The sequence below is a fragment of the Eurosta solidaginis genome, chromosome 5, assembly GCF_040869045.1.
Source record: "Eurosta solidaginis isolate ZX-2024a chromosome 5, ASM4086904v1, whole genome shotgun sequence".
NCBI lineage: Eukaryota > Metazoa > Arthropoda > Insecta > Diptera > Tephritidae > Eurosta > Eurosta solidaginis.
The window spans coordinates 184,859-209,431 of record NC_090323.1 but is presented as its reverse complement, the minus strand read 5'-3'; the positions used below and the strand labels follow the sequence as shown (position 1 = coordinate 209,431).

Sequence of the window (24,573 nt, the reverse complement as noted above, 5' to 3'; positions counted from 1 at the left end):
TTATTAGACTACTTGGAAAGTACTTCATAATAACACTTATACTTCACAACCAATAGCGCGCTTAAATCAAACTGATTACTGACTACTCAACTTGTGCTGCTTTTATACTCTCTGCCCAAATGTCTAGACGTTGCTTCTTCTAGAATTTTCTACTTCTTTACCAGATATATGCGTGTGTATTTGTAGTTTATAGCCTCTCGCATAGCCATATGCGTGTGTATATGTGAGTACTACTTCGACTGATGACTACATCTGTGTGTGAGTTATCTCTTCGTTGCCTTGTATGTATGTGGGTAAATGATGATTAATGTGTTTATGTAGCTTGCTTTAATGTTTTGAAATCAGTTAAAATTGAGCACGTGCTATACAAATTAAAATCTGCCTTTTTATGCGCATCATTTGGTAGTTAAAATCTTTGAACGGGTCTCCTCGACATCTCTAATGCTGGTTTCGTTATTTCACAATAACTGACATTAAAAACTGCATCGGACTGACCCACTGGTAATTTTTGACACCAAATGAGTTTCCACTATGCCACATTACCGACGTAGCAGTGGATAAGGGATTGTGGTCAAAACCTAACCTCAAAATTTGTGTTCAGTTATTTTCCAAACCGTTATACTATTTCTCGCTGCTTCACATTTTCTGGTATTATAAAATGATCAGTTGGCAAACGGAAAAAAATTTGATGTTGGCAAATGATGTTTTAATGTCAAAATCACCATAACGATTGTTTTGCGGGGCAGTGTGGACCCGGGGAAGTCGGGCGTGTGCGTCGCAAATAAATACCGAATTAATAAATAGTAATCACAAGTTTATTTCTAAAATATAAATTTATTGAAAATATATAAAGGAATTAGCGACGAGCTACAATATATGTTTATGAAAGTGAAACACTCACAAACTTCCTGTTCGTCAGGAAAGTTAATTACTTCACAAGATAAATAGCGATTCCGATTTAATATGCAGTCGTGCAATTGGAAAGAAATTAATTGAAATACAAAATGCACTTGGCACATTCAAATTTATGCAAGTGATTAATTGCAAATAGAAAATTAAAAATTAAGTGACAATGGCAAGGAGTTAAATTATACAAAATAAATTCACTTGGCAATTCACAATTTAAAACACAATTTAAAGTTTAAGATTTACAATTGTGAAAATTATAACTCGAAAATGGTTAGGAAACTCACCTGTGAGATAGCTGCTGACGCTCGAACGTTCAAAAAAAGAAGGAGTTTAAAACGAAAAAAGGTCCGCACCACCTGCCGATAGCTAACTTTCGTTGAGTTTTTCCCCTTTGAAGTTAGCGCTCGGCAGGGGTGGGCCGTTACCGGTAAATAATAATATTGCCAAAAGTGTGCATTAGGGTGGTGGGAATATTTAGGCTGGTGGCCTAAACACCGATGGACAATTATAGTTTTTACTTTTTTGCCGTTTTATTTGTCACTTCGTAGTCAAAACAGGCGGCATGGCATTGGCTTTAAATGGCTAGCTGCCACAGCATAGCTGCTGTGATGGCATTTGAAGTATGAGTTTTTTGTTTTATACTGGCAGCCAACGTGTTGAGCAAAAATTATTATTTACTTGCTAGGGAAAGGGAATGAATGAAACAAATATCAGCAATTACATGTCAATGAAGCCATGACTGTAAACACTTTCTCCCATGATAATGTTCATTCACCTCCCATCGATGACAATGAAAAACGTTATACGAATATGGAAACAGTGTAAAGATGTACGCCATAAATGTGATAGTAAGGAGACAGAAGTTTGGGTAAAGATGAAACTTCAAATATACATATACCTTTGATTCATTACACTTACATATTTAAGTTACCCACCAAAAACTCGCGCCATATACAATTTATATCATTTGATCATGTTATAAATCAGTTGAAAAGTGCTAACTAAAACATGTAAGGCCAGACTTTGGCCTGCCCGAAAATTGGTTTGCCTACTTTTGAAAAGTAAGACTCGCTTCCTATTTTATCTCCCTATCCCATTTCTATTCTATACATCATTTCTCCTTCTCATACATTACAGTAACTCCTCTAGGAGTTGCGGCTCCCGAAAAGTAAATGAATGGGTGATGACCCACCTTATTTCGAAAGGTTTAATACTTCCAATTTGTTTTTTCCACTGATACTTTCAAAGAAAATAGCATTGATATCAAATAAATTTTCGTAAATATATTGCCTATTAAATTTGTCTACGATCCTTTTGAAAATCTTTTCTATATAGGTGGGCGTGGTCTATAACTAAATTCGTTAATCTTACTCCGGCACATTTCCTTTTATAGTAATAATCTGCTTCCCGAGGTTTGTGATGATAACTTAAACAATTATTAATTAAAGACCTATGCTATTTGTGAAATTGTTTTTCTTAGAAGCGGGCGGTACCGCACCTCTTTTAAAAAAAATTTGGTTATTTTAGGTGTTTTAGTTTCTGAATATATATTTAAAGTGGGTGTGGTTATCCTACAAAACAAATTTCATCAAGATACCTCAAAAGTTATAGAAGTTCTTTGTTTACCCTGATATATGGATTAGAGCTGCAAAAGTATAAATATTCGGCTTACCTGATATTTTCGATATTTAAGGGAGAGATTTTCGATATTAAGGAGGGTATCGATATATCGAGATATATATCGAATTTTTTTATAGTGAAAATCGCTTACTCAATTTAAAAGCAATATCAAGTATATATAAAACATTTATGTAAATACAATATGTACATGTGTATATATATATTTAATATTGTCTTCATAACTTCCAAACTATCATAAAACATTCTGCAAATTTGTCCGCGATTGTAGCTTATACAGCGAATCGAGGGTATATACAAAGTTACAACACCCTTTGTCATCCACTATGGGAAAAGGTCGAATGTCTGCGGTGACTAAACCCTAGTAGGGTGCTGTCAAGAGCCTTTTTACGTGATGATGGATCTTCATGTTTTTTTCATATAAAAATTTATTTTATTTGGCGAGCTATGTGAATTCAAATTTGCAGTTGTATGCGATCGTTCTAGATGGTGAAACAAATTGGACGTATTACCACTAGTTTTATAACATTTTTTGCAATAGTGGCATATTGCAAAAGTATTACTGATTTTGTCAAAATGGATACATATACGAATACATGTATATATGTGTATATAATATGAAAAAAGTAACGTACTTTTCACATTGAACTTTTGTTAGAATTTTTCAATATTCAGAGCCACCAACTTGTTAGGTATTCATCTACAATAAACACAAATCTGACATGTTTTATTTGTCTTACCAAAGTTTAAGACGCTGGTAATTCTAGAAAAAGGAATAAGAAATGGGAATACAGTACTCGATATTTAGAAAAAAACCATCGATAATCGCACCACTACTAGGTTCAACTCGGTGTATCGATATTTATATCGATGCTTTTGCAGCTCTAATATGGATGAATTTTTGAAGACTTGAAAAAGCGAAGTAGATCCACCACTGTCTATTTGAAACGAACACTTAATGATTTACATAGGACTCTTGACTCGTTGCTTCGCTTTGACTCTTTGACTGCGCCTTAAGTTAAGAATATCTTAGCTTTAGCCTCGCTTTACATTCCACAAAATTTTTGTAGGTAGATTAAGGTGTGGGCATTCATTGAATTCATCTGCCAGGCGAAGCAACGGAATTCAGTCTTTTATGTAAGTCCGTCATAAATGCCTCGCAGTTGTTGGCTTGAGTAGCTGAAAGGCTGGTGAAGCTTTGGCAAGTTTAACTTTCAATTGAAAGTATATTATTGAGGGTTCGAAAAAGTTAAATAGATCCAAAAGAAACGTTGTTAAAATATGGAAAGTGTTTGACACTGCTTTGCTTTTCCAGTCAACCCAGCAACTACTCTGCTTATAATGTAGTGTGTGTGTAATTCAAGTGCATATTTTCTCTCTGCCTCTCCTAGTTACAGTATGACCGCAAAAGACTTGTAAAAAGGAAAGCAATGAACTCGTCGTGCGACTTACTGTATGAATAGTTCAATGAACGGCTGGATGGATAGTACACTGTTAGCATTGCTTTACAAAGGGGCATTGGCAGTTCATGCAGATATGTAGTTGAATTAATTTATTTAAAATATAAACTTTATGGCGCAGTCATATACAAAATAAATTAGGTTTAATATTTGGTTGCAGCTTTTTTGACAGATAGCTATTTTATGTTCACTATGACAATGCGCCAATATTTCTATTACGAATTTTTTTTAGGTTTTATGGCTGCGTCACAATGAAATTAATCATATCCATGAGTTTTGATGAAAAACCGAACACAATCTCGTAACAAGATGTTGATTTGTAAATATAAAAGAACTCCAGACGAAGCACTGTTAAAAATATTTCCACTATATTAGAAAAATAACTATTATGCTACTCATTTGTTAAAACGTGGTTTTTGATTGTGAAAAATGTTAGAAAAGTACATACGAGTGGGAAAAAATAATTTCACTTGTAAAGTGTGTAGGCACACATAGCCAAAATAAATGCCAAATTCTTATTTAAGGCTTTGTTTGCCACAAAAGTTGAAAGTTAGCTACTTTTGGATGCCAGATTGCGCTGGTGTTGCGTTATTTGTCGCTCCCCATGCAAATTCATGCAATCTACTTATCTATCAGCGCAAGATGTTGCATCTAAAATCTTATGTGACAGGCCTTTAAAGAATTTTAGTGATACCATCGTCAAAGCTCCGTCACATAAGCAATTTTTCATATAGAGCCGTTTAACTCAATCTTTTGCATTATGAGTAGATTGTATGTATTTTTATGGAGAATTGTAGATTGAGCGACACTGGCGCCATCTGACATGAAAAAGTAGCCAACTTGCAAATTTTGTTGCAAGCAAAGCATAAGAAGAAGAATTTGACATTTGCTTTGGCTAAGGGTGCTGGCACACTTTGCAAGTGAAATTGTTTTCCCACTCGTTGGCAACTTTTCTAACATTTTTCGCAATTAAAAACTGCAATACATATACAAATGAATACGACACATAGTCATATACAAAACAAATTAGGTTTATTTGGTTGCAGCTTTTTTGACAGATAGCTCATAGAAAAATATCTCAGAAAGCTGCAACTATATTTAAAACCTATTTTGTGTTCACTATGACAATTCGCCAATATTTCTATTATGAATTTTTTTAGGTTTTATGGCCGCGTCACAATCAAATTTCTCATATCCAATAGTTTTGATGAAAAAGCGAACACAATCTCGTAACAAGATGTTGATTTGTAAATATAAAAGAAAACCACACGAAGCACTGTTAAAAATATTTCCACTATACTATATGTTTGAGCGACTGTCGCAGTCGCCAACAACCAACCCTTCTATTTAATATAAATTAGTCTTAAGAACTTGAAAGTTGAATTTTGAATTTATTTAAATATGTACCTTTTACATATAAGTACGCACCATGAATTATTTGCACGTACAAATAAGTAATATCTTATATTAGTGGTCAATTAACTACTTAAATTTAATATAGAATACAAAATTCAACTTTCAAGTTCTTAATACTAATTTCTATTAAATAGAAGAAAATAATTTCACTTGTAAAGTGTGAAGCACAAATAGCCAAAGTAAATGTCAAATTCTTATTTAAGGGTTTGTTTGCCATAAAAGTTGAAAGTTAGCTACTTTTGGATGTCAGATGGCGCTGGTGATGCGCTATTTGTCACTATTTGTTTTTTCATAGAGACCCGTTTAACTCAATCTTATGCATTATGAGTAGATTGCACGTATTTTTATGGAGAACGGTAGATTGAGCGCCATCTGACATGAAAAAGTAGCCAACTTGCAAAAATCTTGTGTGACAGGCCTTTAAAGAATTTTAGTGATACATCCTTAAAGCCCCCTCACATAAGCAATTTTTCATAGAGACCCGTTTAACTCAATCTAATGCATTATAAGTAGATTGCACGCATTTTTATGGAGAACGGTAGATTGAGCGCCATCTGACATGAAAAAGTAGCCAACTTGCAAATTTTGTTGCAAGCAAAGCATAAGAAGAAGACTTTGACATTTGCTTTGGCTTAGGGTGCTGGCACACTTTGCAAGTGACATTTTTTTTTTTACCACTCGTTGGCAACTTTTCTACCATTTTTCGCAATTAAAAACTACAATAGTTACATATACAAATGAATACGACACAAAATATGTTAGCAAGTATTTTTCTTGTATAGGGAGAATGTTTATAACAGTGCCCCACGAAATTTGGTATGAGAATGGGCAAGGCGAAATACACTTCAAATACCAAGTCTTTAATTCCTTCATATTTATAAACGAAACATCTTCGTCGATTGTGGGGATATTTCTGGAATGCATAATCTTGTGTTAAACGCATCTATATGAAAAATTTCAGTGTGCCGCGGCCTTTAGTGATAGAACGATAGGAGAACTGAGTGAATATTATCGATACTTTTTGAATAAAATACTCCAGTATTTTGTACTCGGTGCTTTTTACCAAGTACTGGGCAAAGTATCGATACTTTAGAGATGTCTACTTTACCAAGTGTAGCTAAAATAATTTGCCAAATTTTCTCTAACTGCGCTATTTGTGAACAGTTTTATAAATTGTTTGTACCGATATGATCTGAAACTTAATAAGCTTTAATATCATGCCTATACAAATAAAGACAAAGTAATTATTTTTTATTGAATTTTGTTGCAACATTTCACTATGCTACTCTATATTGTGCTCTGTTTCCCACTTAAATCCTCAAATAGGGATGAAATAAGTTAGGTGAGCATCATTTTCGCTCATATAGAGAACTAGAAATTTTTTTAATAGATAGTACGAAATTGGCGTTTTTTCTTTTTTGATAGACGTAAACATCGCAAAATCTGACATCCTAGAAACTTTTTTTAATTTTGCCTTCATAGTCTTAGAGCCTTATTTTCTATTACGAAACGAACGTTCGTTTAGCCTAAGAGATGAACGATGGCAGCATATCATTTGACAGTTGCTTTCGCCTTCCTTATTGACATAAAGTAAGAAACTTAATGAACGAAAATGATAGAGAATACCATTGCTGGAAGAAATCGTTCGGAGGCAAACCGTTCGTTTGACCTATCGTTCGCAATACAGAATGAAGCCCTTAGACTAGGTTTACATATAAGGAGATTACTTTATTTTCGTCTTTCACCCGTAATCTATAATTAAATAACTTGATTCCATCTAAATTTTTCCCTTCGGCAATCTGTATTTATGAACAAATTTTAGTTATGCTGCCTTTTATACAAAAAAAATTTGAGTTATTTTTTAGGGGAATCTAACATCATTTGAATGAAAATTTTGCATTTAAGTAAGGCTTGTGTGCCTTCATGTATGTTGCCTTTATTTATACAAACTGCTTATCCTGTGCAACTTCTTAACCGATTGTTGCTGTTGTTGTAAGCGTAAGTAACCGAAAAAACACTCCTCGAAAACTTAGGGGGCTATGCGGATCGGTGCAACGGAGTTGGTCTAGTACTAGAAGGTGCTTGCATTCCAGTACTAGACCAACTCCGCGACACCGCTTTTTTTTCTTTCCTGGGTCTGTGGCTTTTAATAGCCGCTTGGACACAAGTGCTTTAACGAGGGAATATTCAAAGCACCTTAACCATGTGAGGTTCTTAAGCGATTGTATTCAAATTTTAATACAATTTAGATCTCAAAATTTTAATTCTTAATCGATCCCGGGCAAAACTGGCATTATGTTTATAGGGTTCCATAACTGATGTATGTCAATTTTGAAGTTATCGATCATACATATGTGTTTTTCGAGCTCTCATAAAAGAAGTATTTAGAAGCAAAGTTCTTCTCTGCCACAAATCCAATACTTTTGTTGCCTTTCTTTTTTCAAGTCTTGAAGTCACACGAGTCAGCCTTTGCATTGATGGCAACATTAAAGCGGGGTCATGTGCCGTTTGTCGTATCGCTGTAGTCGTATCCCTAACGTAATCAGCTATTTATCGTTACGACGGTAAACCAAAAACCAATTGGTTGGCTATGATACGGTTACGACCTTAGCGGCACCAATAATCGATTGCATTGATTCCCATAAGGTTGGTCGAATCAGCTGTTATAAGATTACGGTTACCGATAAAGCACCAATGTCTGCAACTTTAGCCTGCTTTTCTGCTATTTTAGTAAAAGTTCAATCAAGGTACCATAAGTAGGGATTAAGTACGGCCGCTTAACTATTCAACCAAACCCAATTCCACACCTAGCTTATAGGAACCTGCCATTCATATTGCCAAATTGGTTAGAATTTCTAACTTAGGAATGTCTATAAATGCTGCTCTCTTTGGCCATCTTAATTCTTCAAATGTTCAAAACTCATATTAGTTTCATTGGCAAAGGCGAAGACAGTTCCGTCCTTACTATGTGTTTATTTTATTATGAAATTGTAAAATCATAAGTAGTCTTCTTGTCTACGAATGTCCAAACATAATCATTTAAAGAAATTATTAAATCCGGGCCTTTACTTTTAAGTTCGGAGTTAAAAATTATTATTTTTCTAATGCCCAAATTACATGTGCAGCTGTTTTTCCTGCAGCGCTGCTAGTTTTGCTGCTGTTTGATTGCTTTGTAGACGTTCGTGTAGTTATATTTATCTGGCAGTTCTATGCAGCAACTTTTTATAAAGAATATAAAATAATTTTCAAACGCACTAAATTTTTAATTCTTCAATCCAAAACCAATTTAATAATAAAAAAAATAGTTTTGAATATACTTTTTTGAGTTTAAATGAGTAAAACAGCTGAAATGACGGAAAAATATTTGTTTATTTGGCATCTTGTTTTGTGCTTGTTCGTGATTGTTTGGGTTTTTTGTTACCAAACTCTGATTCTATGCAGCAAATTGTGATTGTACAGGTCATGCAGCGCGCTGCTTAGCATGCAGCGGCACGTGTTTTGCGTAGAGTAAACCAGTTTGTTTAAAATCTCGCTGCACAGCAATTTTGCACTTACATATGTTTTGGGCTTTAAGGTAAGAATAAAAGTCCGGCCGCATAACACAGGAACGAGTCATTCGAATTAAAGAAATTGTATGCCAATCGTCTCTTCTATCTCTTCGTTTCAAAATTGATGTAAATAAAACTAAAAAATTCTCATATGGCGTTTTCTTTTATGGAAAAAATGTTACCCACTCTTAAATTCTAGCTTTTGAACTAGGTTACCCAGCGCTATGTAATGGAAAATATTTTGCGAAAATAATACACAAACTAACAGGAGAGCTGAGAAGAATTAACTTGGTGACATTAGTTTCAGGAAAGAAAACGCCAATAGATAAAATATGCATAACCAAACTCTCATAGAACCCACATATTACTGAAAAATTATATACATCGCTTTAATAATAGGCCCGAACTTTTATTTTGACATTACCAAAATTAAATGCCTGGGTTTTTCTTTTATTTGGACTGATTTTATAAAATAATGCATGATTCGTAAACTAGGCGGATTCTCGGAACTGAAAACTTTTTTAATTCAAAAAATGAAAAAATATCTATTAAAATGGTGTATTGTATTAAATAATATTTACCAATATTCAATTCTGGTTCTCCTTTTACTGAGCTTGCTACCGTAGTATCCATAACTGGGTATGATTTAATATATTCTGGAGTTTGAGGCCTAGAATCTTGTTGATATAGTTGACCATTGATTATATGTTGCGGAAAGCAAGTATTTTGTTCATAATCATTAGTGCGTGCATGAGATGATGGCAGATCTGATGTACTTGCCACCGCGTCATAATTTTCGGACGAATATGACTCGTTAAACGAATTTTGTTCAAAGTTCTGTTTAAGATGTTGTGCTTGAACAACTAATGTTTTATTACTTATATTACATGTTGTTTTATTTATATATATAACATTACTGTGAGGCATTTTGCAAGTTGTATCAGCCGAAGTAGATGGAAAGGTTGTAGTACAAGAAAAATATGAGTTATTGCCGTCATTTTTTATGCCAGTACTAATAACAGGTGATGTACATAAGTTATTTATACATTTTTCTGATTTCTGTTGACCATAATCAAGGACATCTTCGCAAACACTGGATACAAATTCTTCGCTGGTCAGCTTCTTCAAAGGCGGCGGCTGAGATATCTTAACGTAGTCAGTCAAACTGTTATTTGGTTCCATGTGAGGTTGCTCGCATTTGGAGCTGTGATCTGCTTGATAAGTGCCAAAGAATGTAGCTTGAGATGATTTCGCTAATGTCTTTGTTTGTTGATAATAGGTGGATGCGCTGGTGTTTGGTGGTAACTTTAACGCATTCTCTAAGTGTGACTGTCCAACTCTATTTTGAGAACTGGATGTTGTACTGGAAGTGGGTGAAAATTGTACGGCTGTTGAATGGGGTTGATTTAATCCAAAATTGATATGATGTTCAAACCCACGGTGAGATATTTCTGGACAAGGCGGGCTACTAATTTGTTCGCAATTTTGAGCGAACTGACATTCATTTTCGTTTCGAGGAGATGATGGTAAACGGTCAGATGATAAAGAGGATAAACGAGCACTTAAACTTTCACTGCGGATATGCCAGTTAGAACTGTCAGCAGACATAACCATTTTCATTATGACGATATTTTAAGGAACACTTGTTTGATTTTATTATTTCGATATTTTAAGGAGCATTTGTTTGATTTTTTATTTATAATTTTTTATTTGCATTATCACTAATTATCCAAAAAGGTATTCTTTCTCTTGAAGTAAGAATTTTTTTCATCATATTTATGATTTCTCACAACACTGGATTAATGAATTACACTGATATATTTAGTAACAAGTGTAAATACATTTGTATGTAATTGTATATGTACCTATGAGTAAGACTACACCAATATATAATCAGATGTAAAAATTTATTTTTAACGTTTGTTTTCAAGTGTGTAAATACTTTTTGTTTAAAACAAATTTCACTGCCATTCGATGAATTTTTTTAGTACTGTGCGTGTAAACAAAAAAAAAAAAAAAGCACTGAAAATATATTCGCTACTCCACCGTGTTAATAATACTACGACCCGTTCGTTATGAAGCACTCTATGTCAATGAAATGAAAAGCAGCGTTTACGTTGGATCTTGTTTGCTTTCAGTTCCAATTGGTTTAGTGGTATGAAAGTCCGCGGCTAAATGTTTGAGTAGAGTTAAAAAGTGGCGACCCTGATGATTACGCACTACTATATAGAGAGCGCTTATGTTTGAGAGCATAAAGCCCAACGTGATTGCTCTCCAGTCTTCTCTTGATATATCAGTATCGTTTTGTTTTCTTTTACTGTATTCCCTGCAGTAAAACCAACTAGTTGTTAAGACCATCAAAATTAGTACGAATCTGAAGTCTCGAATCTCAGTATTTCTCCGTATTCAAAAGCAAATGGTTATGTCCTACGAAGCATGAAGTGCCAAATTTCGGGCTAAAAGTATTCTAGTTGAAATTACGAAAAGAGGTAATTTAACTATGGCAAGTGATAACATTTTAAATGAGGTTTGGCAAGTATTGCGATTGTATTTAGCGAATGACCTTAATGCCTGGTTTTTCAGTGCGAGTTTAAATTTGACTAGAGTTTAACCTTTCCACTTTGTTCGATAACATAATATTTTGAGGCTCATCTCAGCTTAAGCGGCCGAGGTGGGATGGTTAAACTCTAGTCAACTTTAACTGGACTTTAAACTCGTACTGAAAAACCGAGTATAAGTCATCGATCTAACTAGAGTATTTTAATATTCAATTTGAAAGCCTCTCAAATTCCACACACCACTTTACGGCCAATTTTTAGTTCTTAGGTGCAAATTGAGCACTTTTGAAGCAATATGTATATCTATAAAATTTAGTAACTTTCAGTAAAAATACGTTATTTAACTCTTATTTTAAGCATTTGCAAAAAAACAAAATACGTTATTTAACTCTTATTTTAAGCATTTGCAAAAACCAGTAACTCCATTTAGAAAAACAAAGCCACTTTACTTTTTATTTTTACTGATGATTGAGAAACCTTCAGGAGGTTGTTAAGATAGTTATGAGAATTCGAGATCTGATCAGTGAATACTCTGTACTTATGGATGGAGAGAGAAAAGGTATGACACCACTTAAAAATATTTAAAAAGGCTCGAGCAGTTGACAATTTGTGAAGTTTGTCAATTTGTTACAATACACAGAATGAGCATACTTGTTAAACGATTTCGCCAACTTTAATTAGAAATATTTATCATTTTAAAAGAAACAAGTTTAGCGAGTTTTTTCCGGATAGGTCAGTTATTCATCCAGTTATGGCTCACGAAACGTAAAAGATGATTGGTAAACAAAGTTCGGTGCCACTTTCACTTTCATATATTTAAATTTTTTTCCATTTTCTTGCTTCAATGACATTTTGGAAGTAAAAAAGCATTCATATAAATATATTTTTCATTAATATATTATCCTGCGGTCCTTTTAATATCTTTATATAAAAGAGGGCGTGGTCCGTAACACTTTCGTTCATTTTTGGTGGGAATATTTAGGGGTATAAGAAAAATAAATGTATCGAATTTGTCAAGGTACGTCAGCTAGTCTTCGAGTTATGTATTTTGAAACCTTTAAAAATGGGGTGGTGCCATGCCCATTGCCAAAACTTGTTTGTATTTTCATTTTCTTAATGTAATACACTTAGATAGTAAAATATCATTAATATAAAGTTGCTTTTCACAAATATATTATCTTATTTATTCGTTTAAGATCCCTATATAACTCTTTTGCATAGAAGTAGGAGTGGTCTTTAACCGATTTCGTCCAAATTTCCCTTTTTCATTCCTTAGGGTAAAGGTAGGTAGCTTACCGAGGTCTGTGACGACAACTTGAACCGCTTTTGATTTATGTAAAATAATTCTAGAAATTTGTCAAAAGTGGGCTGTATCACGAAGTCCCTTTTTTGATGATTTTCACAAATTGCCCTACTTCGCTTATTTTAAATAATGATGGGAAATGAGCGCCATTGAACTGAAATACAAAATTCCAATAAGATATTTCAAAATTGACTCAAGTTATCTTGTTCTCAGACAGACGGACGGGCATGGCTTAGTGATTTCCTTTTTCACCCTGATTATTTTTATATAGGAAATCTATATTTATCTCGATTAGTTTATGCCGTTACAAGTTACCGTTATGCGGATAAAATTGAAAGCTTTACTCCGCTGAGTATAAAAATTGTTACGTGACTTGATTCTTTTTTAAACTAGTTTGTTTACACTCGAAAAGTGATTATTGAAATCTTGCATTATTTTCACTAGCTTGTTTTTCGTCTGCTCACGAATACATACAAACGTTGGTTGGGTGTGCATGAATTCTCCATATCAACAATACACCGGTCGATCGCACTTCTCAAAATTCAGAGAGGAGTGTAAGAGTACGTGTACAGAGGTATATGAATATAGATGTTATGCAAACGTCAACATGTTTTGAATAAATATGTTGGTGGTTTTATGCACAAATACATACATATAACTCCACGTTCTAAAGCAATTGTCGTGATTGAGGTATGCGTGCGTGAGTATTCACGGGCAATAAGTACAAACATATGAACAATTTACAACACTATCGGTAATTTGTGATAGTTTAAAAAAAAACTATTGATAGTCTTCGATAGTGTTTAAAGAAATAAATCATCGATAGTACAATCTTATTTACAGGGTTCCTAGAAAACATTTGTTGATGACCAAGAAATACATAGTTTAGCAACTCTAGATTTTTTCCACCGAAATTCAGCGTTTTCGCCTTTTTCAGCCCTAAAAAATCAGTACACTTTTGTTAAAACCTATGAAATTCACAAGCACATTTATCAAAACAACATCAAAATACAAATAAAAATGGAATTCATTTTAACATGCTCATGGGTCGGTGGGAACTTACGTGTAGGAATATTTTTCACTATATTTTATTTTGGTACCTTGTGAGTTGCTAACAGTTTTCTTCTAACCTGAATATGAATTCAAATAACGACTATCGACAATTTCCAAGCTTTACTTTATAGTTCATCGTGCATTATCAAAAATATCACGTATAAAACAAGGATATTTATAGCCTTAATCAAGTCAATTAACACTACTAATTGTATTGATGGTTTGGCAAACACGTGGTGATTCTGCCATGAAAAGATTCTCGAAACGACTCAAATTGGAAGAGGAACTAATTTTTTTACTGCTGTGCTCATATGTACTCATATGGAATATGGACCGCATACTAAATACATAAATATGAAATAGCTTACTAGATCCCTATAAACCTTTAATACAAGGTTATAATACTAAGTGCCATTTTCTCAAGTGAACTTTAGTATTTATCTGCCCCGTAACCACGAAGTTTATTCAGACAAGTAAAGGTGTCTAAGTTCGGAAAACCCGAAAAATATAAAATTGCTTAGTCATAAAAGGGGCGGTGCTACACCCATTTTCAAAAATTTTAGTGTTTTCCAATTTAATGTTCTAATTCAATTTAAAAAGTAAAATTCTATTAAAGCTCTTTTTCGCTAAGGTATAGCTTATTATTTTCGTCTACGACCCTTTTAAAAATCTTTTATATAAAAGTGGGCGTGTTCTTTAACCGATCGTGTCCATTTTTTCTAGAAATATTTCCTGCTATAGGGAAAATCTGTGTACCAAGTTTTATTATGATCTGTTATTTTTTCTTCGAGTTATGGCTCCCGAAACACAGAAAATTCTAGTCATAAAAGGGGCGGTGCCACGCCCATTTTTTAATTTTAACTTTTTCCTATTTATTGTTATAAATCCACTTGGGAAATGAAATACCATTGATATAAAGCTCTTTTTTGCAAAGATACGGCTTATTTTATTCGTCCACGACCCTTTCAAAAATCTTTTATATAAAAGTGGACGTGGTCCTTAACCAATTTCGTTATTTTTTCTTCAAAGCATTCCTTAGAGTTAAGGCACCCTCTCTGCAGAATTTTGTTACCTACGATAGGTTTAACGATTTTTGATTTATGATTGATAATATTTGTAAAATTGATTTTATCACAAGGGGGCGGTGCCACGCCCCTTTTTAATTTTTTTTTTCAAATTTTTATCAACATTCTAGGTGTATTATTTACTAAATAATCAGGCTTTTGTGCTTTCCAAAATGTTATATATATAAAAAGTGGGCGTGGTTATCATCCCATTTCGCTCATTTTCAACACCAATCTATTCTGGGTCCAGATAAGCTCGTGTAACAAATTTGGTGAAGACGGACGGACGTGGCTCAATAAAATTTTTTTTTCGACACTGATGATTTTGATATATGGAAGTCTATATCAATCTCGATTCCTTTATACCTGTACAACCAACCGTTATCAAATAAAAGTTAATATACTCTGTGTGTAAAGCAAATAAACTTTAAAGTTTACATGAGACAACGGCCCCTAATGTGTTATAAAAATGCATTTTGTAAACCATATCTTATGTTGTCTATAAACTTTATCGTTATGTTTCCACAAAATGTGTAGCTTTTATAATTTGGCCAATTCAAAGAAGCTTTATATAAGGTTAACAATTTTTTGGTGGGCATATACTTATGATACATACATTTATATAAGATAAACCAAGTACAATGTTATAAGTTCCCCGTGAAGTTCAAAGCCACCAAAATTACGCGCACAATTCAAGTTTACAAATGCACTCACTACTTAAATAACAATCACTCGTACATTGCACCCTCGTCAAGCTATTTTTAAGAAAGTAAGTGTGTATTCCATGTGCTGTTGTTGTTGATCGTGCGGCATCTTATGCATCTATAAGTAAAAAGTTGGTGCAGGTTCGTTGATTTTTATAAACTTTTCGCTCTTTTTTCTATGAAAAGGTATTCATAATATGGCAAAGAGCCTTTTCAATAGTTCAATGGGAGATTCTTCCAAGAGCATAAAATTCCTCATTAAAATTTTTAGGTAGATGTAGATATGTTCATATGAATATACATAAGTATGCATATTCATACATAGATACATATGTAAGTATGTATGTATGGTCACAGAAGTGCCCTCATGGCAAATAAATTCTATAACTTTTATAGAGAAGCCCATTGTGGTTGTCAATCTTCACATTAAGTGATCCCGAATTGTACATATATTTCGCATCGGTGTTACTTTTGTAAAAAATGAAAACACTTTGAACGACAATAAACATCTTGAACCCATAATATTCAGCGTCTCTTCGATTTGAAGAAAGACGTAAATAAAAATCCAAGTCAAAATACACTATCATTCGTTTGAAAGTGAATGACCTCCACTAGCCGCCATTAAAACACTCAAAATAAACGTGGCGTCAAACAACAACCAAACTTAAAATGTACAAATAAACTCAACTATCTACATTCATATTTACGCTCACAAATACAGATAAATAAAGTGAATAACCCAGGTGCGAAAACGTACCCAAAAAGACCTAGGAAATGTAATCCATAAGCCTGTCCGTTTTGTGGAAGTCTGATAACTATCTCTTCAGTAATAATGCAATAAGTAAACGATCTCCGAACAAACTTCGGGCGCTACAGTTGATAATACTCTTTTGAAATTGTGATCGACTTTGTTGGTACTTGATCTGTATTACCATACATGATTTTGAAAGGGTCATATTTTTCAAATCGAGAATTGTCTAAACAGAGTAACCCGTCCGAGAGTGTATAAGTATCTGTGCTTCTCACAGGTAACTGACGTACATAGTGTGCTTAAGCTGTAGAGGGCGAACTTCTCCTCATTGGTAGCTAGCGAGGGAGAAAACGAACCGGATTCTCTTAGTGATGATGATGGAAAACACATTCCGGTACCCGACTACGACGAATTGAGAATGACAATACCCCGGCCTTAAGAATAACAAAGCGCCGGGTAACGACAAACTACCTGCCTGCCTGTTCAAACTCGGATGAGAATAGTTGGTGAATAGCATGCATCAACGTGTATGAATAATATGGTCAGACGAGCGCATGCCTCCAGGTTGGAATTTAAGTTTGCTCTGCCTAATCCGCAAAAGAGGCGATCCCGAAAACCGCGCTAATTTCTCAAGAATCAGCTTGCTTAGAATCATCAGGAGAATACTCGTCATAAGAGAATCGTCACTCGGCGTATTTTTGGCAACTTCAAAGCAGCCTTTGTCTCTAACCAAGACGAATTCAGTACCGGTGTTGTTATTCCAACAGCTGATTGCTTCTTCTTGATTATTTTCCATATAACGCGCTGTACTACAACATGTCAGTTAATCGGAATCAAGGCGAATCCATTAAGGTGGTGTTATCCCAACAGCTGATTGCTTCTTCTTGATTATTTTCCATATAATGCGTTGTACTACAACATGTCAGTTAATCGGAATCAATGAAAATGTTCTTTTGACTTGACATTCTTCTGCACGGCGAATTGGTTGAATTCGCTTTACCACCACCTAGTATGTATTCGCCTTGGTCTCTAACTGACTAATGGAGAAGATAATGCTAGCGGCAGAACTAACCTGTAATGGTACTTATGGTGTATTATAAGAGCGTACAATTGCTAACGTATGCTGGTGCTAATTCTATCGTATAAAATCGAAATGAATAAAAGCGGAATGGTTTTTCGCAAAATAATAAAATTTGTCTTCGAAGTTTTCTTCGTTATTAAACAACTTGTTTGTCAATTTTGGGGAAAAGATTTCTATAGCGAAAAATCAAGCCCTTTTTCTTGTTTAGATTTTTTAGAGCATACATTATATGTATGTATGCTTATACATATATACTTATGTATACATATATCTACATACATATGTATGTATGTGCTTCATTTCGCAACTATTTTCATGTTTTCTTCATTTCTGCGGTTCGCGTAAGTGGTCAATGGATCTCTAGTTCATTGCCACTAAACTTGGGGTAAGCAACCGAACTACCAGCCAACCAGCTGTCCTCAAATGTGAGTAGTAACCGAAAGCTGTTTGCATTGTTGTCTTGCAACTTTGATGTAAGCGGTTTGGCAGAGAGGAGTAAAAGTATTTTATTCCCTCCCTATGCACATAGTCTCATGAACGGTTGCCACTTTGGTACATTTGGACCAAAAATGGTCCTTCCTGTTCAGATTTGGTTCGCTGGTCAATTTTCTTCTGTTAAGCTATTGCATAGATTTTATCGCGGGCTTGGCGACTAAATCAAAAAAAACCGTAACGGATATTTGTCAAAAAAGGTGCGAAAAGGTTCGTAAAGGTTCGGTGTTAGCAACAGGCCAAATACATAAAATTGGATCTCTATCATAAACAGCGGTGGGCACCACTACATTTACACGGTTACCAAATTGAGAATGTGTTAGTAAACACGAACGCGTAGCGAGCACGAAAGCAAAATCAATTACTTATTTAGTTTGATTTCAATGCTTGAACGGTCGACACGTGTCACACGCACTCTTTGGTACTCTGTTTTAAGCGCGCGTGCGACACCTCCTCACCGTACAACCATCGAAATCAAACTAAAAGAGCTGTCGTTGATTTTCACGAAGTAGCCATTGTGCTATCGCTTATCGTATACATATATGGTCGCTTACAACGTGTACTACGTTTTTTTAGCGCACGCAAACAACCGGCGTTTTTTGCCTTAACCCAAATAAGCATGCGTTGCGACAATGTAAAGCATGTGTGCAAACGTCAAATCTAAATGTCACGCAGAACAAAAATCGGAAATCGAGTTAGGTTTTCACGCAGCAAATTCAATTTGAGTTGCTCTCATACAAGTTGTATGTGCATGAGACATTTTTGACAGAAAATGACTTGCGTGCGTTTATATTAGGTTGGCTTGTTAGCAGGTGCTAAGCTCACGCCCACCCCGGATCATAAAGTTAAAGTTAAAGTTAAAGTGAATGTCAAAGTTAAAGCGAAAGTTAAAGTTAAAGTTAAAAATAAAGTTAAAGTTAAAGTGAAAGTTAAAGTTAAAGTTAAGGTTAAAGTTAAAGTTAAAGTTAAGGTTAAAGTTAAAGTTAAAGTTAAAGCTAAAGTTAAAGTTAAAGTGAATGTTAAAGTTAAAGCGAAAGTTAAAGTTAAAAATAAAGTTAAAGTTAAAGTTAAGGTTAAAGTTAAAGTTAAAGTTAAGGTTAAAGTTAAGATTAAAGTTTAAGTTAAAGTTAGAGTTAAAGTTAAAGTTAAAGTTAAAGTTAAAGTTAAGGTTAAAGTTAAAGTTAAAGTTAAAGTTAAAGCTAAAGTTAAAGTTAAAGTGAATGTTAAAGTTAAAGCGAAAGTTAAAGTTAAAAATAAAGTTAAAGTTAAAGTTAAGGTTAAAGTTAAAGTTAAGGTTAAAGTTAAGGTTAAAGTTTAAGTTAAAGTTAGAGTTAAAGTTAAAGTTAAAGTTGAAGTTAAAGCTAAAGTTAAAGTTAAAGCTAAAGTTAAAGTTAAAGTAAAAGTAAAAGCTAAAGTTAAAGCTAAAGTTAAAGTTAAAGTGAATGTTAAAGTTAAAGTGAAAGTTAAAGTTAAAAATAAAGTTAAAGTTAAATATTAACTTCTCATTTATTCAATAAAAGTAAAAAATTTGTTTTCTTATCGGTCACCACGCTTAAAAAGGTTAACTTGAATTAATATCAAAGACAAAACTTGAATTAATACCAAAGAAAACAAAATGTTGCATAAATATTATAATTGCATAAGTTGATAATATGCAATAGCTTTACCGCGGCAGTCCTCGAGTGCCACACGTCCCTTTTTTTAGTTCTTCTTATGAAAGTAGATTGTGTTAAAATAAAATAAGTTAAGTTAACCTGCCAAATCCCAACTATCGCTAACGCTAAAACTCCATCGCCAAAAAGATCTAAAACATATCAAGTGCGCAGAAAGGTATGCAACATTCAGAACTACATGGTCATAAGGAATAACCGCCTAAGTCCTATGTAAAGGCCTTCTTCACACTCTCCTCCACGACAGCTTACTGTCTAGGATGATTTCTAGATATTTTGTACAAGGCTTCTCCTGTAGGGTCACCCCTCCTAACTTAGGGCTGGTCCAATTTCGGACCTTGAACCTCTTAGTGAACAAGAACATATCCGTCTTCTCCGAGTCAGCTGTCAACCCGACATTAGATGCCCAGGTATGAATATCCCGAAGCGGATCCATCAAAGAGTTAATCGTTGGAAGGCACTTTCCACTTATGACAAATGCAACGTCATCTGAGTAAGCCGTAAGTTTCACGGGTCCCTCATCAAATCGCGCTGAGCAGTTTTTTTATATTTTTAAAAAATTCACGCGCCCAACGCTTTTATTTAATTGTCTGATCAACGCCCTAGATTGATGAGGAATGTGATGACTAGTACCTAGGACCTACCTAATTACATTCTAGCTTTTAGTATTATTATTACTTGATGCAAGTATTGTTTTCAATAAAACCGTTTAACTTAAATAAAAGTGTATGTAATATGTAAAATACGATTTTTTTAATATATCGATGCTTGCGCCACCTGCGGCGATTTTTTTCATATGTCGGTTTCTATTCATGTATGTAATATGTGTTAAAAATATGAGCCTAATCGGAGCCCAAATACGATTTTTTGAAATATTTCGATCCATGCGCCACCTATCGGAGTTTTTTTTTATCTTATTATTACATTGTCATCGGGTTCAAGCTTGTGCTTATTCGCTCACAACGGCCGGCCGGCCTGTCAAGTCAAGCTAAATAAAACCGTTTTAAAATGTGATAAATGCCGGTTAACTTTAAAAAATTAAATATTAGTACATTCATACTTTTATTCATTAAAGAGGAAAACATAAGAATGCAACGCAAAATAGTATTATGGTCGAGTTTATGGAGAAATATACAGCTATTGCGAGGGGCTTTATAAAGCAGAATACTTTACAAAACAACTAACACTGCTAAAACTGACGACCGGAAAATACCGCCAGAAGATCAGGGCAAGGCCGCTAACCAAGCATCCAGGTCTGAAACGACGAGCGCACTGGTATCCACGGAAGTGGAAGTCAGACGGGGAGCTAATAATATAGACAGGGAGGTATACCGACTGACAAAGATATTGAAAAACACTTTTGAACTCTGTTGTCCTCTAAATAGACCACGGACAAAACCTAGGACTACGTGGTGGAACTTAGAGCTAAGTCAACTCAGGTCAACAACAAGAAAACTCTTCAATAAAGCCAAACATAGCCGACTGAAACAGGACTCGGATGCCTACAGATGTAGCTTTAACAAAGAATAGAATTAGAGAGGACGTCAAAGATATCACCTTGGCAACAGGCCCTCCCACTACAATAATCGATGACTTTGAGAGTGTTAGACACATGCTCCTTCTCAGACCACAGTAGGATACTCTTCACCATCGATCTTGAAGTGGAAGTTTCTCGGCAATATAGAAATCCAAGAAAAAAAGACTGGGGAAAATATTCTGAAGCAGTATCTCACAAACTGGTATCCACGAAAGTGGAAATCAGACGTGGAGCTAATAATATAGACGGCGGTATACCGACTGACAAAGATATTGACAAACAATTTTGAGCTCTTTTTTCCCCTAACTAGACCACGGACAAAACCTAGAACTACGTGGTGGAACACAGAGCTAAGGCAACTCAGACCAACAACAAGAAAACTCTGCAACAAAGCCAAACATAGCCGACTGGAAGAGTACTGGGATGCCTCTAGATGTAGAATTAACAAATACAAAAGCTGCATCAGGAAGGCAAAACAGGAATCGTGGAAAAATACTGTAAGAACCTGGCGACAACAAATGAGGTAACAAGACTTCGCAAAATACTATCAGGATCTAGTATAGCCCCTGGGAGCATAAGGAAGTCTGATGGCTCATGGACCGTCTCCAGTCAAGAAACTCTGGAGGTATTAATTGACACACACTTTCCAGGATGCACGGAAGGCAAGGACTATAAACCAATAAGCCTCTAATTCTTTATCCTTAAAACAATGGAGATACTTATTGATCTACATATTAGAAGCAATGCTAATATCTGCAGGATGGATGCAGCTCAGCACGCATACCGAAAAAGGAAATCACTGAATTGCAAGGAATATACCATGGCATATACACAACAGTAATTCGATCGATACTAACATATGAAGCTCTGGTCTGGTGGAAGGCGCTAGACAAAAAAAATAATCAACAGAGGGTCGGGAAGGTACCAAGACTTGCATGCTGGGAATGTCAGGTGCCGTGAGCAGCGCACCTCTGGAAGCCTTGAATGTAATCTTTCACTTCACGTCTCTACAAGTCTTCGTGTATGAATTCACCGCAAAAGGAGTTCTACGGCTAAGAGAGTCCAACATGTGGAAATCAGCTAGGCACAGACACGCGACGATTCTAGATGACATGAAGAAAGGACAATTAAAGGGAATAATAACTGGCCTAACATCCAAACCCGACCACATCACGGCGGTTTTGAACTTCCAGGCTCAGAACATACAATATCCTTCAAGGGAGGAATGGGAAGAAGGCCTAAACAATTGCAGGGGCATTACAATCTACACCGACTGCTCGAAAATGGAAAAGGGAACTGGAGCTGGGATGTACTCAACACACCTACAGTTAAGCTAGTCATTCCAACTTCCTGACGCTTGCAGTGTATTCCAGCCCGAGGTCTATGTCATAGACAGCGCAACAAAGCTGCTTCACCTTCGACACCAACGTAGCGAGCTTTGCTCACAGCCGAGCAGCCTTAAGGTCATTAGAGTCCAACATGATAAAATCGGATATCATGCGGAGGTGTCCAGTCTCGCTGGCATCTCATTGTCTCCCTTTGCTGGGTCCCTGGGTACAGCGGAATTGAAGGGAATGAACATGCAGATGAGATAGATATGAAAGGTTCCGATTTGGACAAAAGCGAGGTGGACAGCTCATCCGACCACCACTGGGTTGTCGCCTGGGGAGAATCGGGGAATGTGAGAACAGGGCAACGGACTTGCTATGGGCCAACAGGGTTGACTGCGAAGTCTCAAGGTCCTTATGGTCATGCTTGGATAGGAAAGGCACCAGCTTCGTTCTCAAACTGAACAAATCCGCGTTGAGGGTACTTACGGGTGTCATCACAGGTCATTATACTATCGTACCAATGCTCCGACGGTGGCAAATACGAACAAGCACCCTCCGCATAAGCTGTCAGGATGAGGAGGAGGAGTCGATCTACCACTTTCTCTGCCGATGTCTGGGGCTTCAGAGAAGAAGACTCAGATTTCTGTGTGCACGGTTCTTCGACAGCTTGGCAGAGGTTGGGAAGCTGGATGTCTTGCTCCTACTTGGGTTCACCTACGGAAGCAAGTGGTTCGTTGAGGAAGTAATGGGGTTAAACGAATGTGCCGCCACCCTGCACTTACTGATGTATGTAAGTATGTGAACTAGTGACAAATAGTACTCGTTAGATCCATAATTTATTATAACTTTTAGAAATAGTTTGACAGATGCGTAGTTATCGTTTGTGAATATGGTTTTCAGTCACTGATCGTAATACGTAATACGGGCCCTATATGCCCTCATAGCCATTTATACATATCTACATATGTATGTATATTTGAACATGTGCAAATAAATATTTTTGCATCTATACACGTATGTATATATACACGTATCAACAAAACTTGAATATATGTAGCTATATACATATGGATATATATACGTATGTATGTATATGTATGGACAGCTTTTATATTACTCTTGCATAAAGACTATGTGTTAAATATTAATTTTCTTGTTTTTTAAAGGACAAAACCTCCTTTTTCATTACAAAAACTAAGTTTCTTCGATTTGAATTACTGTAAGTATATATGCGTATACATATCCATATATGTATACCCGGAAACGTTAGAACATTTAAGAAGTTCAAGGTCAGTAAACTCATCGGTGCCTCTCTCGCTCAACAATTCCGTGTCATATACATACATAAGTATGTATAAACACAAACACTTTTAAAGAAGACGGAGAGACACAACATGAGGTTGACTATAGGTATGCATATATATAAGTATACAAAATACCCACCAAAATATCATGTAGATCGAAAGATTGTGCTACCTTACCTTTCTTTCACCAATCATGTTTAGTAGCCTATTTCCAATTTCTTCAACCCAACCTAATATAATTTCACTCCGCAAATTTGCTTCAAAAACTTTTCCGGAACATACAACTTGCATAACGTAAAAACTAACTCGTATTTCTAATTGTTTTTCTGCGTGGTTTGCAGTCACTTATTGTAAAACGTAATACGGGCCCAGGGTCCGTCATTTTCTCTGCGCTATTGTTCTAAACTTATGAAAAAATATCCAACTCCACGCATATACATACATATCGTCGGTCACCAGAGACACCTGGTGTAAGGCCAATTTTGCTAGTAACACATACATATTTGATGTTTCGGAAGTAAAATATCAAATAACGGCGTTACTGCTAAGCCGCGGAAAGGGAGTAGCACAAAATATGACTGCGAAACCGCGGTTGCCTCATTTAGTGAATGATGGGAACTCGCCATCACACACCTAAATGAAGCCAAATTCTTAAAGTTAAGCTCGATTTTATAACTTTGATTGAATTAAAGTATATTTTGGGGAACAAATCGTTGCCCACTAGCCAGAAGCATGAATGTGAAATTTTTCCGAT

The 24,573-nt window shown here is 35.3% G+C and overlaps 1 protein-coding gene across 9 annotated transcripts in view; it reads right to left on the bottom strand.

The window, feature by feature from the left end:
• Eip75B (Ecdysone-induced protein 75B) overlaps positions 1–24,573 on the bottom strand; it is a 228,651-nt gene that overhangs the window by 109,802 nt on the left and 94,276 nt on the right. The window contains exon 1 of one of the 9 annotated variants that reach the window (XM_067786867.1): positions 9,553–11,109. The exons of the other annotated variants lie outside the window; for them this stretch is intronic. Coding sequence (XP_067642968.1) covers positions 9,553–10,591 — 1,039 coding nt within the window. The 5' untranslated portion in view covers positions 10,592–11,109. Of the gene's footprint in view, positions 1–9,552; positions 11,110–24,573 lie in introns of those variants that run through there. 9 annotated transcript variants of the gene reach the window in all.